At 40.2% G+C, this 26,268-nt stretch overlaps 2 protein-coding genes across 5 annotated transcripts in view; both read left to right on the top strand.

Annotated features, from left to right (window-relative positions):
• Positions 1 to 2,330, top strand: part of LOC106030343 (macrophage mannose receptor 1-like) — a 58,346-nt gene extending 56,016 nt beyond the window's left edge. For all 3 annotated transcript variants that reach the window (XM_066991651.1, XM_013172097.3, XM_013172096.3), the window contains 2 exons: positions 640 to 693; positions 1,024 to 2,330. In XM_066991651.1, the coding sequence (XP_066847752.1) occupies positions 640 to 693; positions 1,024 to 1,274 (305 nt within the window). In that variant the 3' untranslated portion in view covers positions 1,275 to 2,330. The remainder of the gene's footprint in view (positions 1 to 639; positions 694 to 1,023) is intronic.
• Positions 2,331 to 6,332: 4,002 nt separating this feature from the next.
• LOC106030344 (macrophage mannose receptor 1-like) overlaps positions 6,333 to 26,268 on the top strand; it is a 45,554-nt gene continuing 25,618 nt past the window's right edge. Inside the window, exons 1-20 of one of the 2 annotated variants that reach the window (XM_066991653.1) lie at positions 6,333 to 6,560; positions 8,069 to 8,467; positions 11,846 to 12,019; positions 12,727 to 12,891; positions 13,051 to 13,167; positions 14,095 to 14,241; positions 15,577 to 15,759; positions 15,944 to 16,098; positions 16,991 to 17,104; positions 17,778 to 17,893; positions 18,676 to 18,824; positions 19,344 to 19,543; positions 19,938 to 20,059; positions 20,816 to 20,903; positions 21,633 to 21,777; positions 22,246 to 22,281; positions 22,374 to 22,543; positions 23,399 to 23,466; positions 25,263 to 25,363; positions 25,749 to 25,891. In XM_066991653.1, coding sequence (XP_066847754.1) covers positions 6,485 to 6,560; positions 8,069 to 8,467; positions 11,846 to 12,019; positions 12,727 to 12,891; positions 13,051 to 13,167; positions 14,095 to 14,241; positions 15,577 to 15,759; positions 15,944 to 16,098; positions 16,991 to 17,104; positions 17,778 to 17,893; positions 18,676 to 18,824; positions 19,344 to 19,543; positions 19,938 to 20,059; positions 20,816 to 20,903; positions 21,633 to 21,777; positions 22,246 to 22,281; positions 22,374 to 22,543; positions 23,399 to 23,466; positions 25,263 to 25,363; positions 25,749 to 25,891 — 2,868 coding nt within the window. In that variant the 5' untranslated portion in view covers positions 6,333 to 6,484. The remainder of the gene's footprint in view (positions 6,561 to 8,068; positions 8,468 to 11,845; positions 12,020 to 12,726; positions 12,892 to 13,050; positions 13,168 to 14,094; positions 14,242 to 15,576; positions 15,760 to 15,943; positions 16,099 to 16,990; positions 17,105 to 17,777; positions 17,894 to 18,675; positions 18,825 to 19,343; positions 19,544 to 19,937; positions 20,060 to 20,815; positions 20,904 to 21,632; positions 21,778 to 22,245; positions 22,282 to 22,373; positions 22,544 to 23,398; positions 23,467 to 25,262; positions 25,364 to 25,748; positions 25,892 to 26,268) is intronic. The other variant, XM_013172099.3, reaches the window with a different exon arrangement.

Here is a 26,268-nt window from a genome sequence, read left to right as displayed (position 1 = left end):
AATGTAAGTGAGGAGGTTGGTAAAACAATCTAACTTCCTGGGTTCACGTTCATCAGAATGAAACATTATGCATTGATTCAAGATATTAGTTGTGTACTGATTTTATGTCCACATAGCAAAGTGTGGATTTAATCTTTTATAATCACCTACTTTTCCCAGCAAGCCAGATTTCATGGTCCAAATATTTTAATTTTAATTTTAAATTTAATTTAAAATTTTAAATTTTTTATTTGCTACATTTATATAGAATGACAAGTACTGCAAGAATTTATAATTGAGGATCATGTCTGAGCATCTCTGCCCTGAAGAAGCTGTGTAGACTTTCTTGTGGTTTTTCAGTGATGTGGGGATTTGTCTCCATGGTGGTTCTTCTCTTGGATTTGTTGCTTCTAGTAGTTTATATAAACACATACATAAGAGACAATAGCACAATAATCATCGTGCTATGACTTTTGATGGGTATATGTAGCTTTGTGTGCTCCAAACCAAGGTGTATGTAGCATTTAGAGATCCGTATTACCATACATTTCTCTGAATATGATTTTCACTATGCTCCAAATAATGTAATTATCATATAAACATAAATAACAGAAAAATACAATAATAACGTCATTCTTTTTCAATGTTTTAAAATGCCAGCAATTGAAATACCGCCATCAGCTGAAATGCCACCAGCTGAAATGCCTACAAAGGGTAAGAATATTTTCTTTCAGGTAGACAAAATCTTTTCCAGTGTAATATCATAAACAAAATAAATCTTATTCTGTATTATATATCTTACATTTTCTGATGTATCTGAGTACCAGAGCTGTTTCCTTTGAGCATATTATTACGTAGTGGAATACAGTGTACTCATGCATTGTTAGCCTTTTAAAATCAATTAATTTTATGCTATTATATTTTTCTCTAATTATTTTGAAGCAAATTAAACACTTTGTCTTCAAACATAGTGGAAAAAAATTGCTTCCAGTGTTCAGATAGAAATGTAGAACAACCTCTTGATTTCTTTGTATTTGTTTTCAGCAATGACAAAGGATGAGAGGGCTCCTACTCTAAGCCATGGAAAAACAGGAGTTGTGGTTATTGTTGTCATCCTCATCCTAGTTGGAAGCAGCCTTGTGGGCTATCTCTTCTACAAAAGAAGAAAGAATCGCTTGTCAACAAATGACAGCTTTGAGAACAATTTGTATTTTAATAGTGATGCAGTTCCTGGAACTAGTGACACAAAAGATCTTGTGACCAACATAGAACGGAATGAACACGCAACACTGTAATGTAATAAAATGAAATGTAATGTAATATGTAATGTAAAATGTAATGTAATAAAATAAAATGTGCCTTGTTTTAATAAAATTATGCAATTACAATTAAGCCAAAGCAATTTTTTCATGTGCAAATACTATATCAGCCAGTTTCAGTGTGTACATAACATTACACAGAGCAGTGTCTTTATTCTGTAACCATTTTATATTGTGTAAGATTTCAGACCTCATGATCTGAAGACCGACACTGCATTAGAGATAATGCAAACTAATTATTAAATGGAACAATAGAAATGGTTGCAATAAAGAGGGTGAAATTTAGGTAGATCCACTCGAGCAAGCTTCCAAGAGTTGTAGTTTCTGCACCGGATTCATTTCAAACCTACGTTTCATGTCGTAAGGTTTGCTGAACAGCTTAGAACTCTGTACATCTCTCTAACTCAGCCAGCTTTCAGGTACTCCTGGAGGCTTAACTACAGCAGTAGTTGCTAGGTGATAAGTCTGTGTTTAGGCACATCCTCTTTGAACCAACAGATGAAAAAAATCCTCTCATGGCACAATTTCAGTTCCCATAATTTCACACAACATAGAGAACCAATAATTTAGTTCTTTAGGCTTATTTATCATCAGGTAAAATCTGCGGGCAGGCCTTTGAAATGTAAAAATGTGGTTGGCGTTAATTGCCAGAGTTCTGGCTGATCACAAGTGGATGTGTCTGGGAGAGGTGGTAAAGGTCATGGCAAAAGTTGCTTTTTATAAGGGCAGTTATTGAGGAGGGGAGGAACATTACCCATACATGTTCTGAAGGCTTATGGGAGCACTGGGCTGTGGTGATCACATGTTGGTGCTCTCCTATACCCTCTGAATAAATGGCATTGGTTTGTGAGGTGTGTACTGGAAGTCAGGAATAATTTAGCTTTACCAATGTATCAGTTAATGCTGATTTGTTTCCTTTCTAAAATGCCTTGATCAGTTACCATTTATGGAAATCTTAGATTCCTAAATGTGGAGTCTATACTCCTAATTTTTGCAAATCTTGTAAAACACAAATCATGCATGATTCCTCACTCACATAAAAAGGTGTGCGAGATTTAATTTTGTGGTTTCAAATTTTGTTCCATGAAATAAACAGTAATCAGCTTTGATTTTTTTAAAAGCAGTTTTGCATTGTATAGTCTTGCCAATGTAAGACTGTAACAAGATAAAATGGAGATGATCTGACCCTGGAGACATTCCATCCTAAGCTGTTATCAAGTAATATATTGACCATATTTTCCTGAATTTGTCCGTGGATTATGTGCTCAAACAATGCCATCTGAGTGATCTAGAAAAATATCTGGAATTATATATGTGTGCAGGTAAGATGGGGAAGTTTGTTCTGGAGCTCCGTTTCTGCAGGTATTTCCTTGCCTCTGTTCCTTCTGCTGTCTCCTTTTTCAATGCACAGCTGTTGGATCATGTCTTTTCAAGGATTAGTACTTCTAATGGTCCTTCATCCCACCTGATGTGGTTTACAAACCAGAAACTTCATAACTGATTAACGATGTTGAAGATGATGCCATTTCAACTACATGCTTGAAACAGAAAGGTATGCGAAAGGGGCAGTGAAATGCCAAGAGGCCCCGATTGCAATCCCAGCCTCATTGCGCTGGCTGTTGTGCAAAAACCAGGCAGGTGCAGTCGCTACCCAAAGTTCAACCCTGTTCTGAGGCCCCGCACAATCTTAAGGTGGTATCTGTACACTGAATGGTTCTTCCGGATAACATTTTGTCACATGTACGTGTGACAGCAGTAGCTGCTTCTGTGAAATGCTGTGCCTGGTCTGCTCTGACATGAAAAGTTTTCAGAAGAAGATGAAATTTAAGCCACATGGTTTACTGTCCCTCCAATTGCAATAAAATGGAATTGAAGCAAATCTCCCATTAAAAAGAGAAAAAAAATGAAGATAATTATGGTTCCATTTAGTAAGCTTAAGATGAGCACTGATGCTAGAAACACAGACTTTAATGGCAGTTTTTGGATGGAAAGCAGAGAAACTAACATGCTTGGACACTTTGAACAGTATCTAATTAACATAAGATTAAATGGAATGCTAGGAACTCGTAATCACACACAGAAAAATAATCCTTTTTTTTTCTTTACTTTTTTTTTTCTTTTTCTTCCCCACATAGAACCTTTCCTGATGGCAACTCATTCCTTAGACTGTCTGAATAAAGAGCCCTGGGTTTTTACTATCATTATTCTTTTGGTCATACTTGTGACAAAACTGATCACACATCTTCAAGAAAGATTGAGAGAGGAGTTCTTCAACAGCTGTTCTCTTTCCACACCCTCACATTATTTCCAGCCTCCCTGGGCTGAGCTGGAATGCAATGGCTTTACCAAACAGCATTTGGTGATCTGGCCAATGGACTATGGACTATGTCCGCTTTTTCTGTTGCTAAGCCATAATGTTCCTACCAAGTGACAGCTACATAGAGAAGTTTCTAAGATTGGGCTGCAGAAATTATCCATGTTGCTCTGTTGGTCTGAATAAAATCACTATGTCTTCTTGGTAATGATTCTTATTCATACAGATTCAATACAATTTGGGACAACATATTCTAAACCACCACCAATTCTTGCAGCCATTCTCTGCTACCAGCTGCTGCTAATCCTGGGCTCAGTCAGTTGCCTTAGAAGCACCCTGTTGCTCTTGTGAGCTCTTATTTTGTCTCCTGACTAGATGCCACTACTTAGATCTTGCTTTCCTGAAGTATTCTTGCTGTAAAAACAACAACAACAGATTTATTGATAAACCAGATGAAAGAGAAGGGCTGAATAGAAAAACAAAAGAAACTTCTAGATGGATCCTTAATAATTCAGATCCATAATCCCTGATTCTGCCAAGTTTTCTTACATTTCATCTTGGAGGTTTAGATAAATGAAAGTCAAAATAAAGTACCATGAAACTTTGTGATTATGCTATGTATGGGGTTTCTGTGTTGATAATCACAGAATTCCTTTCAGATTTTTCATAGCAATTGTTTAACTTCTGTAGGGAAGCATCTGGTGGGACCTGGCTGGGATCACCCATTCATTTCTGCAGGCAGATGAAGAAAGACTTGGTGGTAATAGTCGACAGCATGTAAATGTTTGCCTCTGTGCACGTTGCTACATTTCTTGGTACACTTGCACTTTATTTCTGTTTCCCCTTTTCTGCAGAAGGGTTCAGACATCAGAGAAAAGATGGGGAATCTGCACGCTGTGAGTGTAACTTCCTGCCTGGGAGCAGAGATTGCCAAAGGAACAACGCTGACTCAACACAAACCCCAAAGGCTTTTCCTCCTCGACACTTCTAAGAGTTTGGACTGCTTGCCAAGTGGAAGGTGCCAGACTGAATATCTGCCATCTTCTGATTTTCTTTTCAATTTTTGGGCTGTGGCAGGGTCTTCTCAGACAAGCATGGTGGTGAAGCTGACCTTTGTATATTTTACTCTCTTTCAGCTTCTCCCAGCAGATTCTTGATAAGAGTCCTTCACCAAACACCAGTCTTTCGTTGGAACAGAAGTGGATTCTTTTCCACTGTTACAACTGCATTTGGTGCCTCCCGTTAGCTTTGGAGATGCTGGGACATTGTTCGTAGCAGAACCACAGGACGTTACATTTCTCCTGCCTAAGTGATAAATGACATTTTTCCATTGCACATGTGACGCTCCCAAAAAGGAAGCAAAGAAAGTTGGAAAGCTGATGTAGCAGCGTCAAGCATTCCCATGCTGGGGAGTACTAGAACACTTTATTCCAGAGTCAATGTACTCATCTTGGCATATGTGTCGTAATTTACAGAACAATTGTCCATCTGTTTCTTTGTTGAGGCAGTCCTCCCTCTTTCCTCTTTCCTCAGCTCTCGTCGTCCTTCTCAGGCTCCCATCCTTTCCTTGGTTTCAGTCAGTGGCCTGCTGGTCTCACTATTTTCTCTCAGCATTGTGATTCTTGATCTGCTCTAATTCCTTGTGTACCTTTTTAGACCCACCCAGTGCGTCGTCCATCTGCATCTGAGTCGGAACAATAGAAGTAGGATCCCAGTTCACCATGTAGGTACCCGGAGTTTCTATTGCCTACAGTAGCAGCAATTTTCAGGGGAAGTCTTATTTTGGCTTCCATAGTTCATGGAAGACCTCCGAGTGCTGTTAATAGAATATTAGGGAAATTATCCCAAAGCAGCCTTTCCTGAAGGGGACTGAGATTTTTCAAAGGCCATATTTAAGAATACAAAAAGCATTGTAAACATACCCCAGGAATGAGTGCCTTTTCTCGTCCCTCCCCTCTACGTATTTCTAATTCTTTTACATGCCACAAAGGAGAGAGTTTTATTTCAAAGTAAACATCAGAATTTTTCAGTGTCTGAACAGTGTGTACTGCAGTGGGTGCAAGCTGTCATAGGCTAGATGGGTGAAAAATATGGCAGTATTCCTAATCAGTTTAGTTTTCCTCTCTAGCAATAATTGAAAACCCACCATTTTCTGGTGACAGATTTTTTTTCCCCCTGTAATTGTGTGGTTTCTTTTCAGAATTTCACCAATTGTTGCTGTCAGTTTGGGGATGTTGCTTCTGCTTATGTCAAGAATGGAGCAAAGGAAGGCACAGGTGCTTCTGGTAGTACACAGTCTTCTTCTGCAGCTTTTCTTTATGGAACTGCAGAAATAGAAAATTCAGTTCTTTCTAATTCCAAAGTTGTAGTTACTTGATTTGCATAGTTTTCTCAGCCAATTTTTCACAGTATTGCATTGCACTTTTTTTTAATCATTTATTGATTCATACAAGTCTTTTTCCTTTTTACTTTTTTTTTTTTTTTTTTTTTTTTTTAACGTTTCCAGTAGAGAGACATTGATGCCACCTACTTCCCCAAAATAATGATAATGTTCCTGAATTGCAAGGTATGTTTCCAAAACTCTTCACTAAAATGTGACTTCTTAGAACTAATACATCCATGGAAAACAAAACTCTTTATTACAGTAATTAGCTTAGAAAGCAAAGTTTCATCATTGCAGTCAAAGGAATCATTACTTCAAAGTTACGTAGGTGACACGATCCGGTTCCTTATTTGCAGACCCAAACTTCCCTGTATCCGTCAAGTCGGAAAAGCTGAAAAGGATTTGTTAATCTGGGTCAGTGCAGAAGGGTTTTCTTACAAGGCACAAGTGTGGGCTTCAGCATCGCTTTGAGGTGAAGGGGAGAAAGGAATGAAACACCTGGCAATGGCTGTCTGCCTGCTCCTGGCTTTTCTCTTTTCCTTTAGCACCTCTCTTCAAGTGCCTGGTAAGTCTTTGTTCTCTGCGGAGCGTGAAGGTTTGCAAATGTGCTTTCTCATGCTTTCCTCACATCCTTCTTCACGGAGAGAGAGTGCAGTTTAGATCTGTTTGCAGCATGTGATTTGGAACAGTTTCATTCAGCTCCTAAATCCGCTGTTACCTGTATAGGCACTCTGTTTCCTTAATCTAGTTTTCGAGGAGGTGTTTGAGTGAGAGAAACATGCCAACAGGTGCGGGCATAGCCTAGGCAGTGCTGAGTCTTGAAAACCAGCCAGCTGAATGGGGACATAGCTGACCTGAAATTACTCCATTGGAGGGTAAATCAGCTCAGAGGTACAAGGCAGCATCCTCTCAGCACACACAGGACCACTGGCTGATGTGCGCATTGATCTGGTGCTCTTGCATAACCAGCAGCACCAATCTAACCCACTATGGGAGAATTTCCTCTGTGCAAGTTTTTGGGCAAGATCGAGCTGGCCCTAACCCATCCCCTGCTAACCTGAAGCTCCACTGAAGAAGGAGAGCTGTGCCAGGGGAAATGCCATCTGGTTGTTCTGACCTTCAGCCCTTTATAGGAACATCACCAAGGCAGTTCGATGGCTCTCTGGCAGCCCCAGGATGCTGGGGTTATGACGCCCCATTTAAGTATTTCACTCCTGGCAGGAAAGCTTGGGTGGCAGTAAAGCTCAATGGCACAGCAGAGCAAGCTGGATGATGTTGCCGTCACTTAGAGGGGAGCTGAGGGTAAGGCCAGCAGCAAAAATATTCAAGGTTTGGAGCAGGCTGAAATTGTGCCCTGTTTTTGCGGTTGGTCTTTGGAAACAAGGCTGTGCTGTGCAGCACTTCACGTTTCTATTTACATTGCAGCTATTAATGGCACTTAGGACGCGTGGCTTAGCTGTGCTCCGGACTGAAGTGATGATGATGCAAGTTGTGGTTTCCCTCCTGAGAAATGCACAGGCTGAACTCCATGAAGAAATGACTTTTTGCACTGTTGCCGAAAATTTCCAAAATAATTAGCTAAAAATCGAAAACACTGCACCTGTTTGATGATCTGCAAACCATGATGTCATTCTGGGCCAAATATAAAAATGGTTGAATCTTGAGTGAAACCTTTTTAATAGCACTAAAGCAAAAAGCTTTTTTACTAGCAAAATTAAAACCTATCCAATATTCTGCATAGTGGTGAAAGTTTGAAACGTAAAAAGCTTTTTTATGGAAAATAACTGATGACATTTTTGATTAGCATTTTGAGAACAATGTGCTTTAAGGAAGGATGTGAAGACGAAAAAAAATTATCTTGAAAGTGCTGTATTTCCAGCTTCTGTATTGTGTGTATCTTAAGAACATTTTGATGAATGTCCTTCATACTGCTGATGAAACTCCCTGGATTTCTTTCTCTATTGACTCTGAATATTAATTTATTTGTTGTAGCAAGCTGTCAAATAGCAAGTAGCTGACCTATTTCCTACTGCATCTCTCCTCAAATATTTGCATTCTGATTTTGCTTTATAGATAGCGGAAAATTTCTAATCTATAACGAAGACAGCAAGCTCTGTGCCCAAGCTCAGAACACTAGCTCGGTCATAACTGCCGCTTGTGACGAGCACAACGAGTTCCAGCAGTTCAGGTGGATCTCTGCCATGCAGCTGCTCAGCATGGGGATGAAGCTGTGCCTGGGAGCACTTGCCAAGGACGATGAGGTTGCCGTCACACTGGAAACCTGCAACAGGACGAACGAGCTTCAGCAGTGGGGATGTAGAAATGAAACCCTTGCAATTAAAGGCAATGATTTATTTCTCAACTATGGCAAAGGGAAGGGGAAGAAAATCAGGCTGTCCAAAGGAACAGGCAAAGGGAGCAGGTGGAAAATCCATGGAACCACAGACAGCGTGTGCTCCCGGCACTATGAGGGTGAGTACTGAAAATTAATCTCTATTTCTAGGTAACTTAGCTGCTCCTGTTTACAAAAACCATTCCACCTCCTGTTGGTCGTGCAGCCATCCTCATGGTACAGTGACATCAGTAATAGAGCTGACTACAGAGAGTACCAATGCAGTTCAAACAGGATTGTCCACTTTTCTGCTCATCTCAGAAAGTGTGTTTCTGTCAAATGAAAGAATAAAATGGCAAAGGCCTATGATGAAATCAAAAGGGAGAATGGAAATTCTTTTTGTACAGCAGGACGGGGAGGGAGTCTGTGACTGTTTCAAAACCAATCTGATTCTTTTGTGGAAGAAATGGTGAATTTTGTTATATTTTAATGTTTAATGTTGTTCTGATTTGGTTTGACCACGTGTTGTCATTAAGAAGTTAATTTCTGATTGACATAGTTGTGATCCTCTGCTGACAGTGTTTACCTGGTGTTTCTCAGTCCCAGCAAGAAGAAAAAGTAGAAGAAAGCAAAAAGGAAAGACAGCACTTTATTGTTTTAGAGTTCTGTAAGTCCTAACAACCTAGATAAGGAAACACTGGAGAGTTTGATCTCCTTTTCCTGCATTATTACCCCTCTTGGGTTACATAGACCTGGTATCCAGGTTCAAGTGTCCAACCTCCTTTCTACCATGACACTGGTATGGTGGGAGGTTAAATAGGAAGGGATCATTTTTTTCCCCTGCCCTACGACAATTCTACCTGGAACGAATTGTATCATTATTTTGTTCAGATATCAGCAAGTTAGCCTGAGTAGAGATAGGACTGTCACTTTCCAGCAGAGTCACTTCTGAATTTAAAATATACCTTCCTCTGATGTAGAACAATAAAAAACGTCCTAATACCTCCTTTCCAAGCCTCTTCAAACATACAGGGAAAAAAAAGAAGAGATCCTAAACATCATCTGAGGACAGAAATATGTGTGTGATGGGAGAAGCTGAGTCATGAGCACTACTGAAACAGCAGTTCAGATAGAAACGAAAAGAAATGTTTGACAGAAATTTGTCTGCAGGCCAAGTCAAGGCTGTTTTAGAGTTAATTTTGAACATCTTGGGAGGCGGTTCTGAAGGGCAGAGGAGTCCAGGAAGGCTGGGCGCTCCTCAAGAAGGAAATCGTGATGGCACAGGAGCGGTCCGTCCCCACGTGCCCAAAGATGAGCCGGCGTGGAAGAAGACCGGCCTGGCTCAACAGAGAGTTGCGGCTGGAGCTTAGCAGAAAAAAGAGGGTTTATAATCTTTGGAAAAAAGGGCGGGCCACTGAGGAGGACTACAAGGATGTAGCGAGGCTGTGCAGGGAGAAAATTAGAAAGGCCAAAGCTCATCTGGAGCTCAATCTGGCTACTGCCGTTAAAGACAACAAAAAATCCTTTTACAAATACATCAACGCGAAACGGAGGACTAGGGAGAATCTCCATCCTTTACTGGATGCGAGGGGAAACCTAGTTACTAAGGATGAGGAAAAGGCTGAGGTGCTTAATGCCGCCTTTGCCTCAGTCTTTAGCGGCAATACCGGTTGTTCTCCGGACACCCAGTGCCCTGAGCTGGTGGAAGGGGATGGGGAGCAGGATGTGGCCTTCGCTATCCATGAGGAAATGGTTGGCGACCTGCTACGGAGCTTGGATGTGCGCAAGTCGATGGGGCCTGATGGGATCCACCCGAGGGTACTGCGAGAACTGGCGGAGGAGCTGGCCGAGCCGCTTTCCATCATTTATCGGCAGTCCTGGCTATCGGGGGAGGTCCCGGTTGACTGGCGGCTAGCCAATGTGACGCCCATCTATAAGAAGGGCCGGAGGGCAGACCCGGGGAACTATAGGCCTGTCAGTTTGACCTCAGTGCCGGGGAAGCTCATGGAGCAGATTATCTTGAGGGTCATCACGCGGCACTTGCAGGGCAAGCAGGCGATCAGGCCCAGTCAGCATGGGTTTATGAAAGGCAGGTCCTGCTTGACGAACCTGATCTCCTTCTATGACCAAGTGACGCGCTTGGTGGATGAGGGAAAGGCTGTGGACGTGGTCTACCTTGACCTCAGTAAGGCTTTTGACACCGTTCCCCACAACATTCTCCTCAAGAAACTGGCTGCTCGTGGCTTGGACTGGCGTACGCTTCGCTGGGTTAGAAACTGGCTGGATGGCCGGGCCCAGAGAGTTGTGGTGAATGGAGTCAAATCTGGTTGGAGGCCGGTCACTAGTGGAGTCCCCCAGGGCTCGGTACTGGGGCCGGTCCTCTTTAATATCTTTATCGATGATCTGGATGAGGGCGTCCAGTGCACCCTCAGTAAGTTTGCAGATGACACCAAGCTAAGTGCGTGTGTCGATCTGCTCGAGGGCAGGAAGGCTCTGCAGGAGGATCTGGATAGGCTGGAGCGATGGGCTGAGGTCAACTGCATGAAGTTCAACAAGGCCAAGTGCCGGGTCCTGCACCTGGGCTGCAACAACCCCAAGCAGAGCTACAGGCTGGGAGATGAGTGGCTGGAAAGCTGCCTGGCCGAGAAGGACCTGGGAGTATTGGTGGATAGTCGGCTGAATATGAGCCAGCAGTGTGCTCAGGTGGCCAAGAAGGCCAACGGCATCCTGGCCTGTATAAGAAGCAGTGTGGCCAGCAGGTCGAGGGAAGTGATTGTGCCCCTGTACTCGGCTCTGGTGAGGCCGCACCTCGAGTACTGTGTTCAGTTTTGGGCCCCTCGCTACAGAAAGGACATGGACGTGCTCGAGCGAGTCCAGAGAAGGGCGACCAAGCTGGTGAGGGGTCTGGAGAACAAGTCTTACGAGGAGCGGCTGAGGGAGCTGGGCTTGTTCAGCCTGGAGAAGAGGAGGCTCAGGGGCGACCTCATCGCTCTCTACAGTTACCTGAAAGGAGGCTGTAGAGAGGTGGGGGTTGGTCTATTCTCCCACGTGCCTAGTGACAGGACGAGGGGGAATGGGCTAAAGTTGCGACAGGGGAGTTTTAGGTTGGATGTTAGGAAGTACTTCTTTACCGAAAGGGTTATTAAGCATTGGAACGGGCTGCCCAGGGAGGTGGTGGAGTCACCATCCCTGGAGGTCTTTAAAAGACGTTTAGATGTAGAGCTTAGGGATATGGTTTAGTGGAGTACTTAGTGTTAGGTCGGAGGTTGGACTCGATGATCTTGAGGTCTCTTCCAACCTAGAGAAATCTGTGAATCTGTGAATCTGTGAATCTTGCCTCAACCATACCTAACTGGCATAACAACCTTGGAAAACCTTGTAGTAATGAAGTACTGACCTGCTTTCTCCACGTCAGCTCTTGTACAACTCAGCAGTGTCCACAGAGAGCTGCCTAGGAGCACACACTGTGGTCAACACCAGATGCCAACTGACTGCTTTTGATCTGTTTCTCTCCACAGATATGTATACACTGGGAGGAAATACTTTTGGTGCTCCTTGTGTGTTCCCTTTCAAGCTCAATGGTAAATGGTACGCGGAGTGCATTGCTCGGAGTGATGATGCAGACTCTCTCTGGTGTGCAACTTCTTCGGATTTTGATAAAGACCAACGTTTTGGATATTGCCCATTAAAAGGTAATTTATTCAGAAAGATTTCAAGAAAGGCATTCAGTACAATTTTCATCCTCTCTCACAGTCAAAATCTGCTCAGGATATGACAGTGGCATTGGGCAGCAAGCTCAGTTCTGGCAAGCCTAGTTCACTGGTGAGCGGTGCGATACAGCCTGGGGTGCCTGCTCTGCCCTCTTACTGCTTCTCCAGTTGAGGAGAGGGCTCACTGGGCCTCCCAATACTGGTAGATGTGGAGAGTACTGTGAGGGTGGTGACTGGGACTGATGGAAAAAGGAAGAGAAACCGCTTAGGACTGGTTGAGAAGAAAGTCAGGGCAAATGAAAGGCAGAAAGAAGTGCAAGGGATGAGGCAGATGGGATATGGGGCAAGAGGGGTCCCAAGGTAAGAAATGGATGTGGAGATCAAGATTTTATGTATGGGGAATAGGGAACAGATCAGTGAGTGGGTTAATGTGGACTGAACTGAGAGAGATGTAGATGAGATATAAATGGAAAGGGACAGGATGAATGGAGAAAAATGAGATTTGTAAGGAGAAATAATTCATTATGTTATTAATGTATTATTAATATTGAACAGATAAAACATGTACGAGGTGCAAAACCTACCTACCAACAGTTACACTGTTTTAGTCTGCAATAAATATATATATTTATATATTTCTGTGTTAGCAAGTGTGATTATCTTGTCAAATTGCTTTTTCATATTTATAGACACCATCCACAAAGACTTTTGGAAAACAAATCCTTTGACAGGAACCTACTATCAGATAAACTCAAACTCACTTCTGACATGGCACCAAGCAAAGAAAAGCTGCCAGCAGCAGAATGCAGAATTGTTAAGTGTTACGGACCTTCATGAAGAAATGTTTTTATTAGGTAAAGGAAAAAAAAAAGTATTAACACGTTGATGCAGCTGTTTAAAATGAGCTTTAACATGGATACATATATTGACCTGTGAAAATACATTCAAGTGACAAGTTTTATTTGATATCTTATCAGAGGCATTTAATAACTTCATTTCTTTTGTACATGTAGGGCTCACTAATGATCTGGGTTTCAATGCCAAGCTCTGGACTGGTCTTGTCAATAGACTTAACAGTGGCTGGGAATGGACTGGGAGTAGTCCTTTCAGATATCTAAACTGGGCTCCAGGTGAGTGTGCTTATTTGAAACGATGATCGGTACTTGGGCCAAAATTCTCTTCTCTTCCCTGAATTCCTGTTATCTAATTCCTTTGGTTTCACAGAATTTTTGCAGGTTACAAAAGATTATGATAGAAGTAGGGTATTGCAATAATAAGTAATATTGCAGGTCACACCTGAGATGGATCATCATTAATTCTGAATTTCCCAGAAAAAACAGATAGCTCAACCAAAAAAAAAGAAAAGTATTTTCAACAAGTATTTGCACCTCATTCAATGTTTGATTTTCCACCTACAGCTTTCTCACCACAATTATTATTCAAACAAAACAAAAACCTCATGAACAATGATATAAAGAAAATTTAATGAGAGAAAATTTTAAGATAAACATCACATAAAATATACTTTAATTGTTTTTCTCATGTATTGATTATGACTTTTATGTGATAAACTTTGCTATCTTAATGTTTCCACTATATTTCTTAGGATCTAATTCACCATTGTGCATGTTGCCACATTATATATTTTCGTAATAGCAGTTGTGGCTACAGGGAAATCCAAAGGGCAAGTACTCACATGGAGTTAAATATGTATTTCATGTCCAGTGTTTAACAGCACAGGACGATGAGTTTTAGCAATATTACCAACCCATAGGGAATGCCTTAGCTGAGCTTTTATAAAGTGTTTTTCTGTATGCTGCAGTATTTCAAACACACTGAATTTCTGCTTAAACAGTGCATGTGATAAGAGGGGTAAGTCTCATTAGTGCTGGCTCATTTGTGCCCCCTCACCATCTCTCTTGGGAATTATCACTCTGAAGAATAATATACCAGGGGCTTTGTTGCTGTGAAATACTTGCACATTCCTTCCTGTGGTGAGATGAACATTTTCAACATTAACAGAGAGATTTTCTGTATATTTTGCCTCTTTCCTAAAGGAAATCCCTCTGTGGAACCTATAAAAATGTGTGGGACATTCCAAGGCAGGAATGGCAAATGGGAAAACCAGGCCTGTGATCGGAAACTGGGATATATTTGCCAAAAGAGAAACTCCTCCACCGTGGATTCTTCCACTATCGCCTCAGGTATGATGGTCAACAAATAAGTCTATTTTTATATGAGTGAGAAATACCGGGCAAGTGCCATGTATGAAATGACATGGTCAAAATTGTTGCACTTGCTGACCTGGGAGGACTTTCATTTTCCAATTCATTTTAAAGATGTTGTCTAAAAGTTGTTCAACCAAAGATCATTTTGAAAAGAGCCCAGGTTACCAAAGAAGGTAGGATCACACATTAAGTCGTGTGATCCAGATGGCAAAATACTGCTGAATATTCTGTGCTCTCCAAAACACACTAACGACATGTCTTGCAAAAAGGTGTGAGCCAGAGTTCAGGCTCCCTCTGCCCTATCTGACAGTTCCTGCTCTGTTCCAAAAAGAAAAAGTCAGATCTCGGGGCTGGAACTTTTTCCCAATTGAGTGCCCTCTTCACCTGAGGCAAGGTAGTCTTATTTATGGGAAGAGAATGATTAGCAGTTACTTCACCTGGGAATTCCCAGTGAGCTAGTAGCTCTACCATAATTCCCTCAACAATACAGATAAAATAGTATATAAGTTTATTCACTGGCTTGGGGGATGAATGGCACATCATCCTATACACTATGGCTGCATCCAGACACCTTACTGACCTGTGCTGACTTCCAGACCATGCCAGGATGTTGTCTAGGGGAACGCAAGCTTGCACAGGGCAAAAATGTGTCCAGGGACTGTGATTAAAATTGAACAATGTGGCTGATCACTTGGTGGGTGCACATCCCGCCCTCTTCAATATACAATATAGGTGTAGACAATGTGAACCTTCAAGGAAGTGGAAGGTGCTTGATGACACTAAATTCACACCAAGACATACCTTCTGAAGGAAGCGCACTGCATTTGTGTGCAGCTGGCATTTCTAACATGTCTGGTGTAACAAGAACATATCTGGGCCTTCTTGTATATGGTTTGGGCTGTGCAGGAGCTCAAAGTGGCTGCCAAGCACTTGGTGTTTCCAGCAAAAAACAGAGAATCTCCACAATTCACCAAGACAGAGTTTCTGGGTAGGAAAAGAGGTCCAATGTTGGAAAACATGGCTGTACCCAGCGCATCATGGATTTAACATAGAGTTGTACCCTGCAAGTTTCCGTGCCAAATTAATTAGTATTAATTTCATTTTGTAAAAAGAGCTTTTGGGTAGCTCCCGGTACAATATTGTACTGATGGAAAAATCTGTTTTGCATTCTTTGTGATCTTCCCAGCTTTGTTTGTCTTCTTTACCAGTATGTACTCCAATATCTCAGATGTCAGTTCAGGTAATTTTCTTTTTGATGGACAGAAAGCACTGAGCAGGGCTGCTCACTAATTGTTTGAAATATTTTTTTAGGTGACATTAAGCCTGTTAAGTGCCCCAGAGAATGGGTGGCCTATATAGGCCATTGCTACAGAATTTACAGAACACCCAAAATATGGAAACAAGCCCAGTCATCTTGTAGAAAAGAAGACGGAGACCTGACGAGTATTCATAATATTGAGGAATACAGTTTTATAGTGTCTCAGCTTGGGTACAGTGAGTATTTCTACATTTTTTTTTTTTTTTTTTAAATCTGGATTTATACTGTTTCCACTACTCATTTAATCATTTTATTCATGATTTTTTTTTTTAAACTCCTTGTTCAGTCAACTGTAGATGTGAGACAGGATTGCTCCATTTTAAGACAAACCAATGCCAACAATTAACTTTGTGTTTCCAGAGCCAGATGATGAGCTGTGGATCGGTCTAAATGACTTCAGGTTTCAAATGTATTTTGAATGGAGTGATGGGACACCTGTGACATACACCAAGTGGCATCACAACCAGCCGACCCATACAAGGAATAAGGCAGACTGCATTGTTATGAATGGAGAGGTACAACTCCTTCTTTCCTTCTCTCCTTCATGCTTTCTTTAGTCTTTTGTGTCCTCCAAAAGGGAAAAGTCTGTAACAAAAAAAAAAAAAAAAAAAAAAAAGGACAAAGGTTTTAAATGTTTTTAGGAATTTAATTTGATTCAGAAAGTCTTAGTGAGGAGGAAGACTGGAGGCCAGATTTAGGAAGACGGTATGGTGGAGATGGTGGAGCACAGGAAGTAACACACTGTGCTGAGACTTGGGCTGCTTTCTAATAGTTGCAACAAATCTCCCATCTGAAGTTGGTTGAAGTAACTCAACTTCTGCATTCAACATGGCTGATCATAACTGCATAGTGTTGTTATTGGAATAGGGACTTTCTTATGTTTCCCCTAAAGCATCAACACATACATATTTTAGCTATTCTGGAAGCTCATATTACTGGAAGCACAAAAAAAATGGTTTAAAAAATTACAGCCTGTTTTATCCTCACTTTAAAATGACATAACACTATTGAGACAGACAAATAATATATTTTTCACATTTTATTTTTAATTTCTCCAGCACTTCTTGCTATGGTAGTCTGGGTAGATGAACATACTGTTACATATGTGTGTATATGTATTGGTGAGAATAGGGTGGAACAGACCATTCCCTTACTTTTGTCATTAGCCGGTGAACCTTTAATACATGCAGCCCTAATTCTCACACCTCTGAGGAAATGTGGCCCTCTATTTGTTGCGTTCCCTGTTTGGGAGGTTTGGAGAAATTTTCAAGGTGTGGAAATGCTGAAACAACCTCAGCCATATGACGAGAGAAGTGGTAGTGATAATGATAATGGTAAATATTCCTGTTGGACCTGGATTTTCCCTAGATTTCACTTCTCTTTGTTGTTTCTTCTTACCATGCCCAGGATGGAGCTTGGGCTGACAGTGCTTGTGAAACAAAACTTGGTTACATCTGTAAAAGAAAACCTTTGGCAGAAGAATCAGGGGAAGCTGAGGTTACTTACCCGGGCTGCCAGAAAGTAAGTGTAAAACAAAAGCAGTGAAGGGTAATTGCATCTCACTTTCACTTCCATGATGGTAAGTATCATAGACACCAATTATTTTGACTGTTCTTTGTGGAACAATTCATATTATTGATACTTCTCAGATTAACGGGGATGTTTTTTATTTCTTTATTTAAATAAAATTTAGGATCACTGCTCTTTTTTTCTCGGCTACATATGCACTTCACTCAGCTCTTGCCGTGCGGAGCTGGTCACTTCACCCATGCCAGCACGTTATGTTTTCATGCTCTATCCCACGGGTTGCACACAGCCGTCTCAGTTCAATCAACCCATCCTGCCAGGAGGGAGGAATATCTGAGCCGACTATGTTGCAGGTTGTTTGCAGCATGGTTTCTTGCAACAGCTGCACGTACACAACAACATAGCAGAGCAGGCTTTACGGGAGGAGCTGCATGGTGACTGTGAGCATGCTTTCCAACTCCAAGCTGCAACAACCATGGCCCGTTACTCACAAAGGCCCCTTTTAAGGGGCAATGAACAAGGCTATGTTTGATTATCCTCTTCATTTTGTCTCATGGCTTCTGAGGCTGATTTTGGCTTGGGCTCTGGTGTTAATGGGGCTTTTAGAAGTGCGCTGTGGTGGGCAATCTGACATCCCCCCTTGCGTCTCTGCTGTTTGCACTGGCAGGGCTGGATGAAGCACGGCTTTTACTGTTACTCCATTGGGCAGTTACCAGCAACATTTTCAGAAGCAAAACAAATCTGTGAAGAAAATAAAGCTCACCTGGCTTCTGTGACTGACAGGTATGGAAATGTAATTCTTATCCTTTCAGACATGAAACCAAACCAAAAATTCACCTCTTCCCACTTTGCAGTTATTAACGGCGTCCAGTGCGATACCACCCCTGTGGTGGAAAATATACAGTAGAATTGAGTAAATGTTACAAAATAAAAGAGGGGATGGTATGTCATCAATGTGCAAGCCACAGCTGCTACTCCCCTACGCTCTCGTTGACCCCAAGAATTAAAAATTTGAGTCAGCCCCTAACAACCCCAAATTGCCAGACTGTTTTAAAACTCATTGAATTAAAACTAAACAGATAAATATGGAACTATTTACTTCTTGAGGATATGAGCTTTTCAGACTTTTCTTTGTAACAGGGAGATCTGAAAAATTACCCTTTTTAGAATAAAAGTAATTTTTTTTTTCCTAGACTAAAAAAATTTAAAAATCTAAGCCTTATCTTGAAGCTCATTAAAATACTGTATCATTTATTTGTGCAGAATGAAAAACACAAATGCATTAACCCAGGTATCATTTGGTTTACGCTGTTCATTGTACACTACAAAGGGAGAGTAGAATCACTTTAAATTCTAAACAGATTTACATTACAAAATTGTAAAATAAACTTAATTTATGTAATAATAAGACCTATAAAATACAGACCATTATGCTTGCTTCAACCCATGCTTATTTTTCCAACATATTAACAATTCTTCTTAATTTTACCACATTTGCTACAATGAACTGTTTGAAGAAATGGGAAATTGTGTTCATACATTACTTTAGTGCTTATTCTTCACAGATATGAACAGGCTTTTTTGACTTCTGTAATTGGATTTAATCCAGCAAAACATTTCTGGATTGGCCTCTCAGACACGGAAGAGGAGGGGACATTCAAGTGGGCTAGTGGGGACGCGGTCATCTTCACCCACTGGAACGTAGGAATGCCAGGTAGGCACTGCAGGGCAGCAGCACCTCCATGACCAGGGATGCAGAATTTGTGCTATGGGGAGCCAGAAAGTTGGAGTTTAGAAGCTGGAGGGTGGTTTTGAAGCTCTTCTGCCATAAATGTGCAGAAACAACCAGGCAACTTCTGTTTGTGCTGAAGTGGTTGAGTTGGGTATTGTAGTAGCCCATCCAAGAGGTCACCTGAGATTGCAGGCGTCTGCTGATATCATTCACTATTTATTATCTGGTGGTTTTGATATTTTGGTGAGTCATAGTAAGTCACAGTACAATAGAGAAGGAATTTGTTTATAAATTAATTCAACTGCATGTGGACTACTGGCATCCAAACACAATGAGGACAGGTACCTTTTAAATAGGTATCATATTTGCATATTTGGGGGGTTGGACCCTATGATCTCTTGAGGTCCCTTCCAACCCCTACAATTCTGTGATTCTATGATATGCTTTGAAAAGGTGCAGCTATTTATCAATAAGGTTTAAAAAATTTTGTCTTTCATGAAGGAAGGGAGCCAGGCTGCGTGGCCATGAGAACAGGAACTTCAGCTGGATTATGGGATATTCTCAACTGTGGAGAAAAAAATATGTTTCTGTGCAAGCAGCTGGTGGAGGGAGTGACCCCTCCACCCCCTCCAACAAATCCCCCCCTCCCGTCCTGCCTGGAGGGATGGCATTCTGTTCCTCAGAGCAGCTTTTGCTTCAAAGTAGGTGTTTAACGTCTGAAGGCAAGCAATTGTCATTTCAATAAAGAATGTGTTCTGTCTGTGCATGGAAGGTGGATTTTACCCTGCTTACCTGATCAGTAGTATGCTGTAATGCGTCTCCAGCCATGCCTGCGTGGTGAGGCCAGGTGGTGCTGCAAAGTGGTGTATGCAGGTGGAATAGAAGTTTGGACCACAGGGACTCTGAGATGATGGGAAAGGCAGAGTTGTGATAACCAAATTTGCTAGGTGACATCACAAGTACGGTGGCACAACTAAAATAAATGGCAAGTGATAAAACTTGAGGCTGGGAGACCAGAAGAAAGACAGAATGCTGTTTCTAAATTTCTGTTTGAGAAACTGTCCGAGACAGTTTGTAACTGCCCACTTTTCACAGATTTTTCAGAGAGGACGGGAGAAGATGGAAACATGGTTTGGAGCAAGAGATTTTTGCAGAGCCATTGGAGGAGATCTGGCATGTGTTCACAGTGAAGAAGAACAAAATCTAATAGCTGGCATGTAAGTATCTGCAAAATCCACTGTTTAGGAAAGAAGACATTTAAAAAAATGACCTTTCTGTAAGACATGAAGAATTTCTGGTGATCAGTTTCTACTTTGGAAAGACAATATGTATTTTTGCAAAGTGGCAGAACTAAACAGCTGGAGAGAAATGAGAAAAGGGCTCCTTGGCAGGCCTCTGGGTAGATGCGTCTATGTGTGGAAGTAGCCTGAATATATAAAAATGAAAGAAACATCAGCAAAATTGGTTTAAACTGAGTTTAGTTCAAAAAGAGAAACCTGATCTTTTTAGCTCATTTGTAATTGACAAGTAGATGGAATAGTCTTGATTAAAGGAATACTCTGTGCTGTGAAAGGCGCAATTCTTTCTTTAGTTATGGGAAAAAAATGGAGACTAAGGGAAGCCAGACCTATTGATGTTTTTATATAAATGTTTAACTCAAGCATATGACTACAGGCACATCTAAGTTTGGATGCCTAAGTTTCTTTGGGTGACTAAGACCTTCAAATATATTTTCACTTAACTCAGAATTTACGGTATTGTGCTATCTATGATCCTCCCTGTGCAGCTCTCCGTGTCCCTGTTTCCTGCCATGTGCAGTGCCAGGGTGTTTATCTCTACATAAAAATGGAATGATTACTTTATATGAATGTCTCAAATGGTACTTCAAGTACCAAAACACTGAGAATGTAATGATATATATTTTCCATCTCTGTTTCACACTGTGATTGTGATATTTGTGCATAATCATTCAGGAAGAGAGATTATCTTCACTTGTCTTACTGGATGGGTTTAAGTGCTTTGGACTCTGATGGAGGATTTACATGGAGTGACGGCTCACCAGTGAGTAAATAACCTCTAGTTCCAGGTTTTTTTGCTCATGCTCCATAATATCTTGGCAGACAGGTACAAACAACAAGTGAGTATAAGTCTTAACTTCCCAGTCGCACTCTACAAATTAGTTTTAATCTTATGTTAGTTCACAATCCCACACAGCAGTTACATTTTTTATAGCAATGAAATACCATCACCAAAGATGGTGATACTTACTTATAAGAATAATCTTATTTACTTACAGTAATACTTATTGTCTCTCTTGGTTTTAGCAGTTCTGGTTGTACCAATCTTTATATTCCCGTTTGTCATTCACTGTTAGAAATAACTGTATATCTAGTCAAGCTGAGCTTTGTGGCCCTTACCCTCTGACATAGCAAGGCAAAGCCCAAGTCTGTACCACAGCACTTATGGATTTCTCAGGTTGAAACATCAGAGCAGAATAATCAACCTGGGAATCAGAGGAATATTCTTAGATGCTTCTTTCTAGACCTTAACAGGACAAGTTCATATCTCCTGATAAAAATAAGGACAACTTATTGTCTTATTAGCATGGCTTATAGATAGGCAGCAAGATCATCGTGCTATACAATGGTCAGGTCCTTCTTACAGGGTCTGGCACCAAAGCATAAGACGGATCATGAAATCAAATGAAGTACATTCTTCTTTAACAAGATAATATAAGACAATTGTTCTGTTTCAGAAGAAAATACTAACAAAGTTGTATTTCCACTATAGGTAAATTTTGAAAAATGGGCAAATGGAGAACCAAACAATTATGATGGAAATGAAAAATGTGGAGTGTTTAATGGCTACAATGATATGAACTGGAATGATTTATTTTGTGAACATATGCAGGACTATGTTTGCCAAATAAAAAAAGGTAAGATGACTTTTTTTTTTTTTTTTTCCTTTGGAAGTGTTTAGAAAAGGTTAAGAACATCCTTTCCATGTCAAACCAGAATGCTTGCATGCAGTAAAGCTAGGTATGCCATCAAGTACAATGAAACACAGTACATTTCAATTTAAATAAAAGCAGCTGAAAACAATGAATTCGTTCATGAGATACATGTGTAAGTTTACAATGTACATGCAGCATGTTGAGGAAGTGAAATCAGGTAGCCTAAATCATGCATAGTTTCTGTAAGCTTAACTTGTGTTAGTTCTAACATGGTAGTTTGCTGAGTGTAACACTTTTTTTTCCAGATATTTTTAGAAATTCTCCGGAAAAAAAAAATAAACAGAGTAACCTCTAGGATTTGTTTTACTGATAGGATTTAAAATCCTAACAATGTAATAAATATATTTAATTGAGAGATGTAATATACTCAGATATCGATTTATATTGCAGGAGCATCGTTGAAACCAGAGCCTACATACACATTCGGTAAGTCTTGTACTTCTACTAACAGAAAGAAGTTTTCATATGATGACATTAATGTCTATTACAGACACTCTGCTTAATGATTTATCTTGCAGATTATGAATATATTGTTAGCGAAGATGACTGGATAATATATAATCATAAGGAATACTACTTTAGCAAGGAAGCAATGGCTATGGAAAAAGCGAGGGACTACTGCAAGAAGAATGGTGGTGATCTTGCCATCATTGAGGGTGAAAGTGAAAGAACATTTCTTTGGAAATATGTAAGAAACTTGCTTTACTTCAAAAATGCACAGTTCTGTCCTGCACTGAAGTACCTTTTTCACCTGGCTTCTGAAATATTAGAAAGTGGTCCCCATCATAAAAAAACAGTGCCACCTTTCATGGGCCTATCTAATTAGAAGCTTTACCATGACCATTATTTTGACAAAAAATTGCTACATGTAGACAAATCCTCAGTTTCTTTGCAAGAGCACTCCCAGAGTGTAACTTTCAAAAACCCCGTTCTGTTTATTTGAAAGCTAGTTACTGAGTTTGTTTTCCACCTCATTCTCTTAACAGAATTCCAAAAAAAAAAAAAAAAGCTTTTTTCCTTTTTTTGTCAAAATAGATTTCAGATTTTCAATAAAAAATTAAGCCAGACTACTTTCTAATAGGAAGTGAATAACCTGGTGATGATAGTCTATTGTAAATAGTTTGAAAACAAATATGATTCCTTCCTGTCTTCCACATGACTAAGTACTAAACCATTTGCTTGTAACGTTTTGGCAAATTCTCACTATATTTTCCTAAATCTCTTAAAAATACTGCTTTATTTTATAACCTAAGAGTTTTTTTTTTTTTAATCTTGTTAACACAGTATTTTACTCCATTTCTTTTTCATCCCATTCTGCTTTTATTTTTATTTAAATACTAGAAGTTGGATGAGAATTTTACATTTTGCAGTTCAAGAACATAATCCCAGTGAATCCCTGCACACCGCATACTGTGTAACTGTACAACTAAAACTAAAGTATTTTTAAGTACTTGTTTATTTGAAATGTGTTATTTTTGCATATCACTGAAACTTTTTATTCTTATTTTTATTTTTTTTTTTTATTTTATGTTTGTGTATTTAGATTTTCTATAAAGATTGGGGAAATAACTTCTATATTGGCTTAAGTGTGAGCCTTGATAAGACATTCCGGTAAGTGAAAATATTAAGTTTGTCAGACTTATACATCAAGTGTGAATATTTGGCATGGCTGTCTGTAAGAGACTGGTCAGGTTCAATGACTGACCAAATTTGTCTACAGCCATATTTTGGCATAAAGGTTTAAAATACAATTATCATCCTTAGGATAACAGTTCCTCCATGATGTTTTCATTATCTATTTCCCTATCTATTTCCCCTTCTTCTAGTTCTAAGCCTTTTTTTTTTTTTTTTTTTTTTTTTGTGAGGGCATGTTCACTCGGTCACTGCAGTGTCATCCCCTTTTCCTTGTTAGACAAGACATAAAATAGGTTGGAGGTCTCTAGGGATGTTCCAGATGGTACTTGAAGACATTACTGAATATTCAGATGATCAACACCTTCCTCCCCCTTCACCTACTGCCTTTTTCTAGTGTCTTTTCCTGGGATTTCAAGCTTGGTAAGATGAGTCTCAGCCTCTTCATTTCTCTGAATTTCAGCCTTTCTTGTAACCTCTCAGGATATCTTTCTTGTCCACAAGGCACAGAGGTTCATCCCTGTGGAGCTGAGACAGTCTTATCCCCTGGAGCTTCTTCTCTCCAGTTTTCCTGTAGGCCTCCTTTAGGTACTGCCAGGCCACTATAAGGTCTCCACGGAGCCTTCTTTTCTCCAGGCTGAACAACCCCAACTCCCTCAGCCTGTCTTCACAGGAGAGGTGCTCCAGCCCTCTGATCATATTCATGGCCTTCCTCTGGACGCATTCTGGTCCATGTCCCTCTTGTGCTGGGGGTCCCAGAGCTGAATGCAGCACTCCAGGTGGGGTCTCACAAGAGCAGAGCAGAGGGGGAAAAATCCCCTCCCTCGCCCTGCTGGCCACGCCGCTTTTGATGCAGCCCAGGGTGCAGTTTGCTTTCTGGGCTGCAAGTGCACATTGCTGGCTCATGTTGGCTCACATCACTTGTCTTTGTATTATTTCTCCCTGTTTATTATGCACTGTTTTTCCTGTTTGACTGAGGAATACTCAGGAATACTCAGGAATTCAAGCTAGAAAAACACTGGATCAGGTGTTGTCTGAAGTCTTTCAGTCTTGGCAGATTCCCCACTTGACTGTGCTCCCACCAGCACTCTGAGGCTTTTTCATATTTTTTTTTTCAAGTTTTTTTTTGAGAATAAATTTGTGAATCACCATATAGGAATTGTTTATTACACAACTGAAAGCAATAGGTATATAATATTAAAGATCTCCTTTGTTTAATAATGTGGTTCTCAGTGTTCCCCAGTATAAGGTTCAAGGATCTCTCTTACCCTGCAAGATCTTATATTACACTATTTTATATTACATTATTTTATCATTATTATATAATAATTATATAATAATAGTAATAATAGTAATAATAATAACTATTGCTATTATTATATTATAATATTATATTATATTATACCTTATATTACTCTTTTTGGCCCCAGGAAATTACTAAACTAGGCTCACGTTTCTGCTTCTGTATTCCAGGGAAGGTGAGGTCCAGTGTTACACTGGTGTGTTTTCTTTAAGCTATTCATGCTCAGAGGCCAAGAAGGCTGCAACCACCAGCTGATTAGCTGAGACCAGTTCCAGGTCAACAGAATAGGTTGTTGACATAAAGATTTTTTTTTAGTGATTCCAAGTGAAAGTGCTTTCCTTTTACCAGAGAGCAACGCATGTTGGTAAACTAGGATACAGGAAACAAAATACCAAGCTCTAGTATGTTCCTTACAAAGAAATACTACTCTGTTCAACTAAGAATTATTATTCCCCTAAATTACTTCTTTCAGATGGATGGATGGAACTCCTGTCAACTATGTTGCCTGGGCTCCAAATGAACCCAACTTTGCAAATAATGATGAAAACTGTGTGGTCATGTATACCCAAACAGGTGTGTGCTGTAACAACGTTCAGTCTGCATGGTGTGGTATAGGCTTGGGAGAGCTGAATGTTTAAGTCAGGGTCTTAGAGATTTGCACCAGATCTCAGAGAGGTGAATTAAACATTTAAAGTAAAACTCCCCTTTGGCAGTGTTATCGCTTTCAAACATTGAAATATTTCTGTTCTCAGCCATAATATTTATATTCTCAATTTTGCTGGAAACCTGAATATTTCTAAAGAGAATGTACATAAAAATTACTCATTATTTCTGGGGGAGAGAAATATAAATATGGTAGTCAGTTCTACTTCCTATGATGGATTTATTTTAGGAAAGGATACTCTTTATCCCGGTCTCTGTTTTGTTTTGTTTTTCTTTAATTCTAATTTGTTTTCAGGTACATGGAATGATCTAAACTGTGGCAGTGTTGAATTATTCATCTGTGAAAGGCTTAACAGAACTGTTCGCCCAACTACTGCTCCCACCACACCACCACCAAAGGGTGGGTGTCCAGAAGACTGGCTTCTCTTTGATAACAAGGTGCAGTATGAAAAGTTAGTACACTGTATTTAAAACAAACAAACAAACAAACAAAAATACAAAGCAAACATCTTTGGTTCAGTTTTTAAGTTGTAGCAGGGTTTTTAGTTATCATAAAATATGTTCTGATCATGTACAAATATGTATAAATGACTCTAAAAATAAGATTTCTGATATTGAGATTATAGTCTTTATTGGGATCACAAGAGTTCTGAAAGAGGTCATGAGCCATACAAGAACAAAGCTCCATCTTCATCTAAATTTTTATTTTATTTTATTTATTTATTTTTGCTATAATTTAATGTTACCAAAGATGGTTGAGTTGAGTGGTTTCCCTTGTGTGGGAGAAGCAACTGCAAAGCTGTTGTATGTTCTTA

The sequence above is a fragment of the Anser cygnoides genome, chromosome 2 (genome assembly GCF_040182565.1).
Source record: "Anser cygnoides isolate HZ-2024a breed goose chromosome 2, Taihu_goose_T2T_genome, whole genome shotgun sequence".
In the NCBI taxonomy this organism is placed as follows: domain Eukaryota; kingdom Metazoa; phylum Chordata; class Aves; order Anseriformes; family Anatidae; genus Anser; species Anser cygnoides.
The sequence above is the reverse complement of the archived record's forward strand: the minus strand, read 5'-3'. Positions and strand labels throughout refer to the sequence as shown.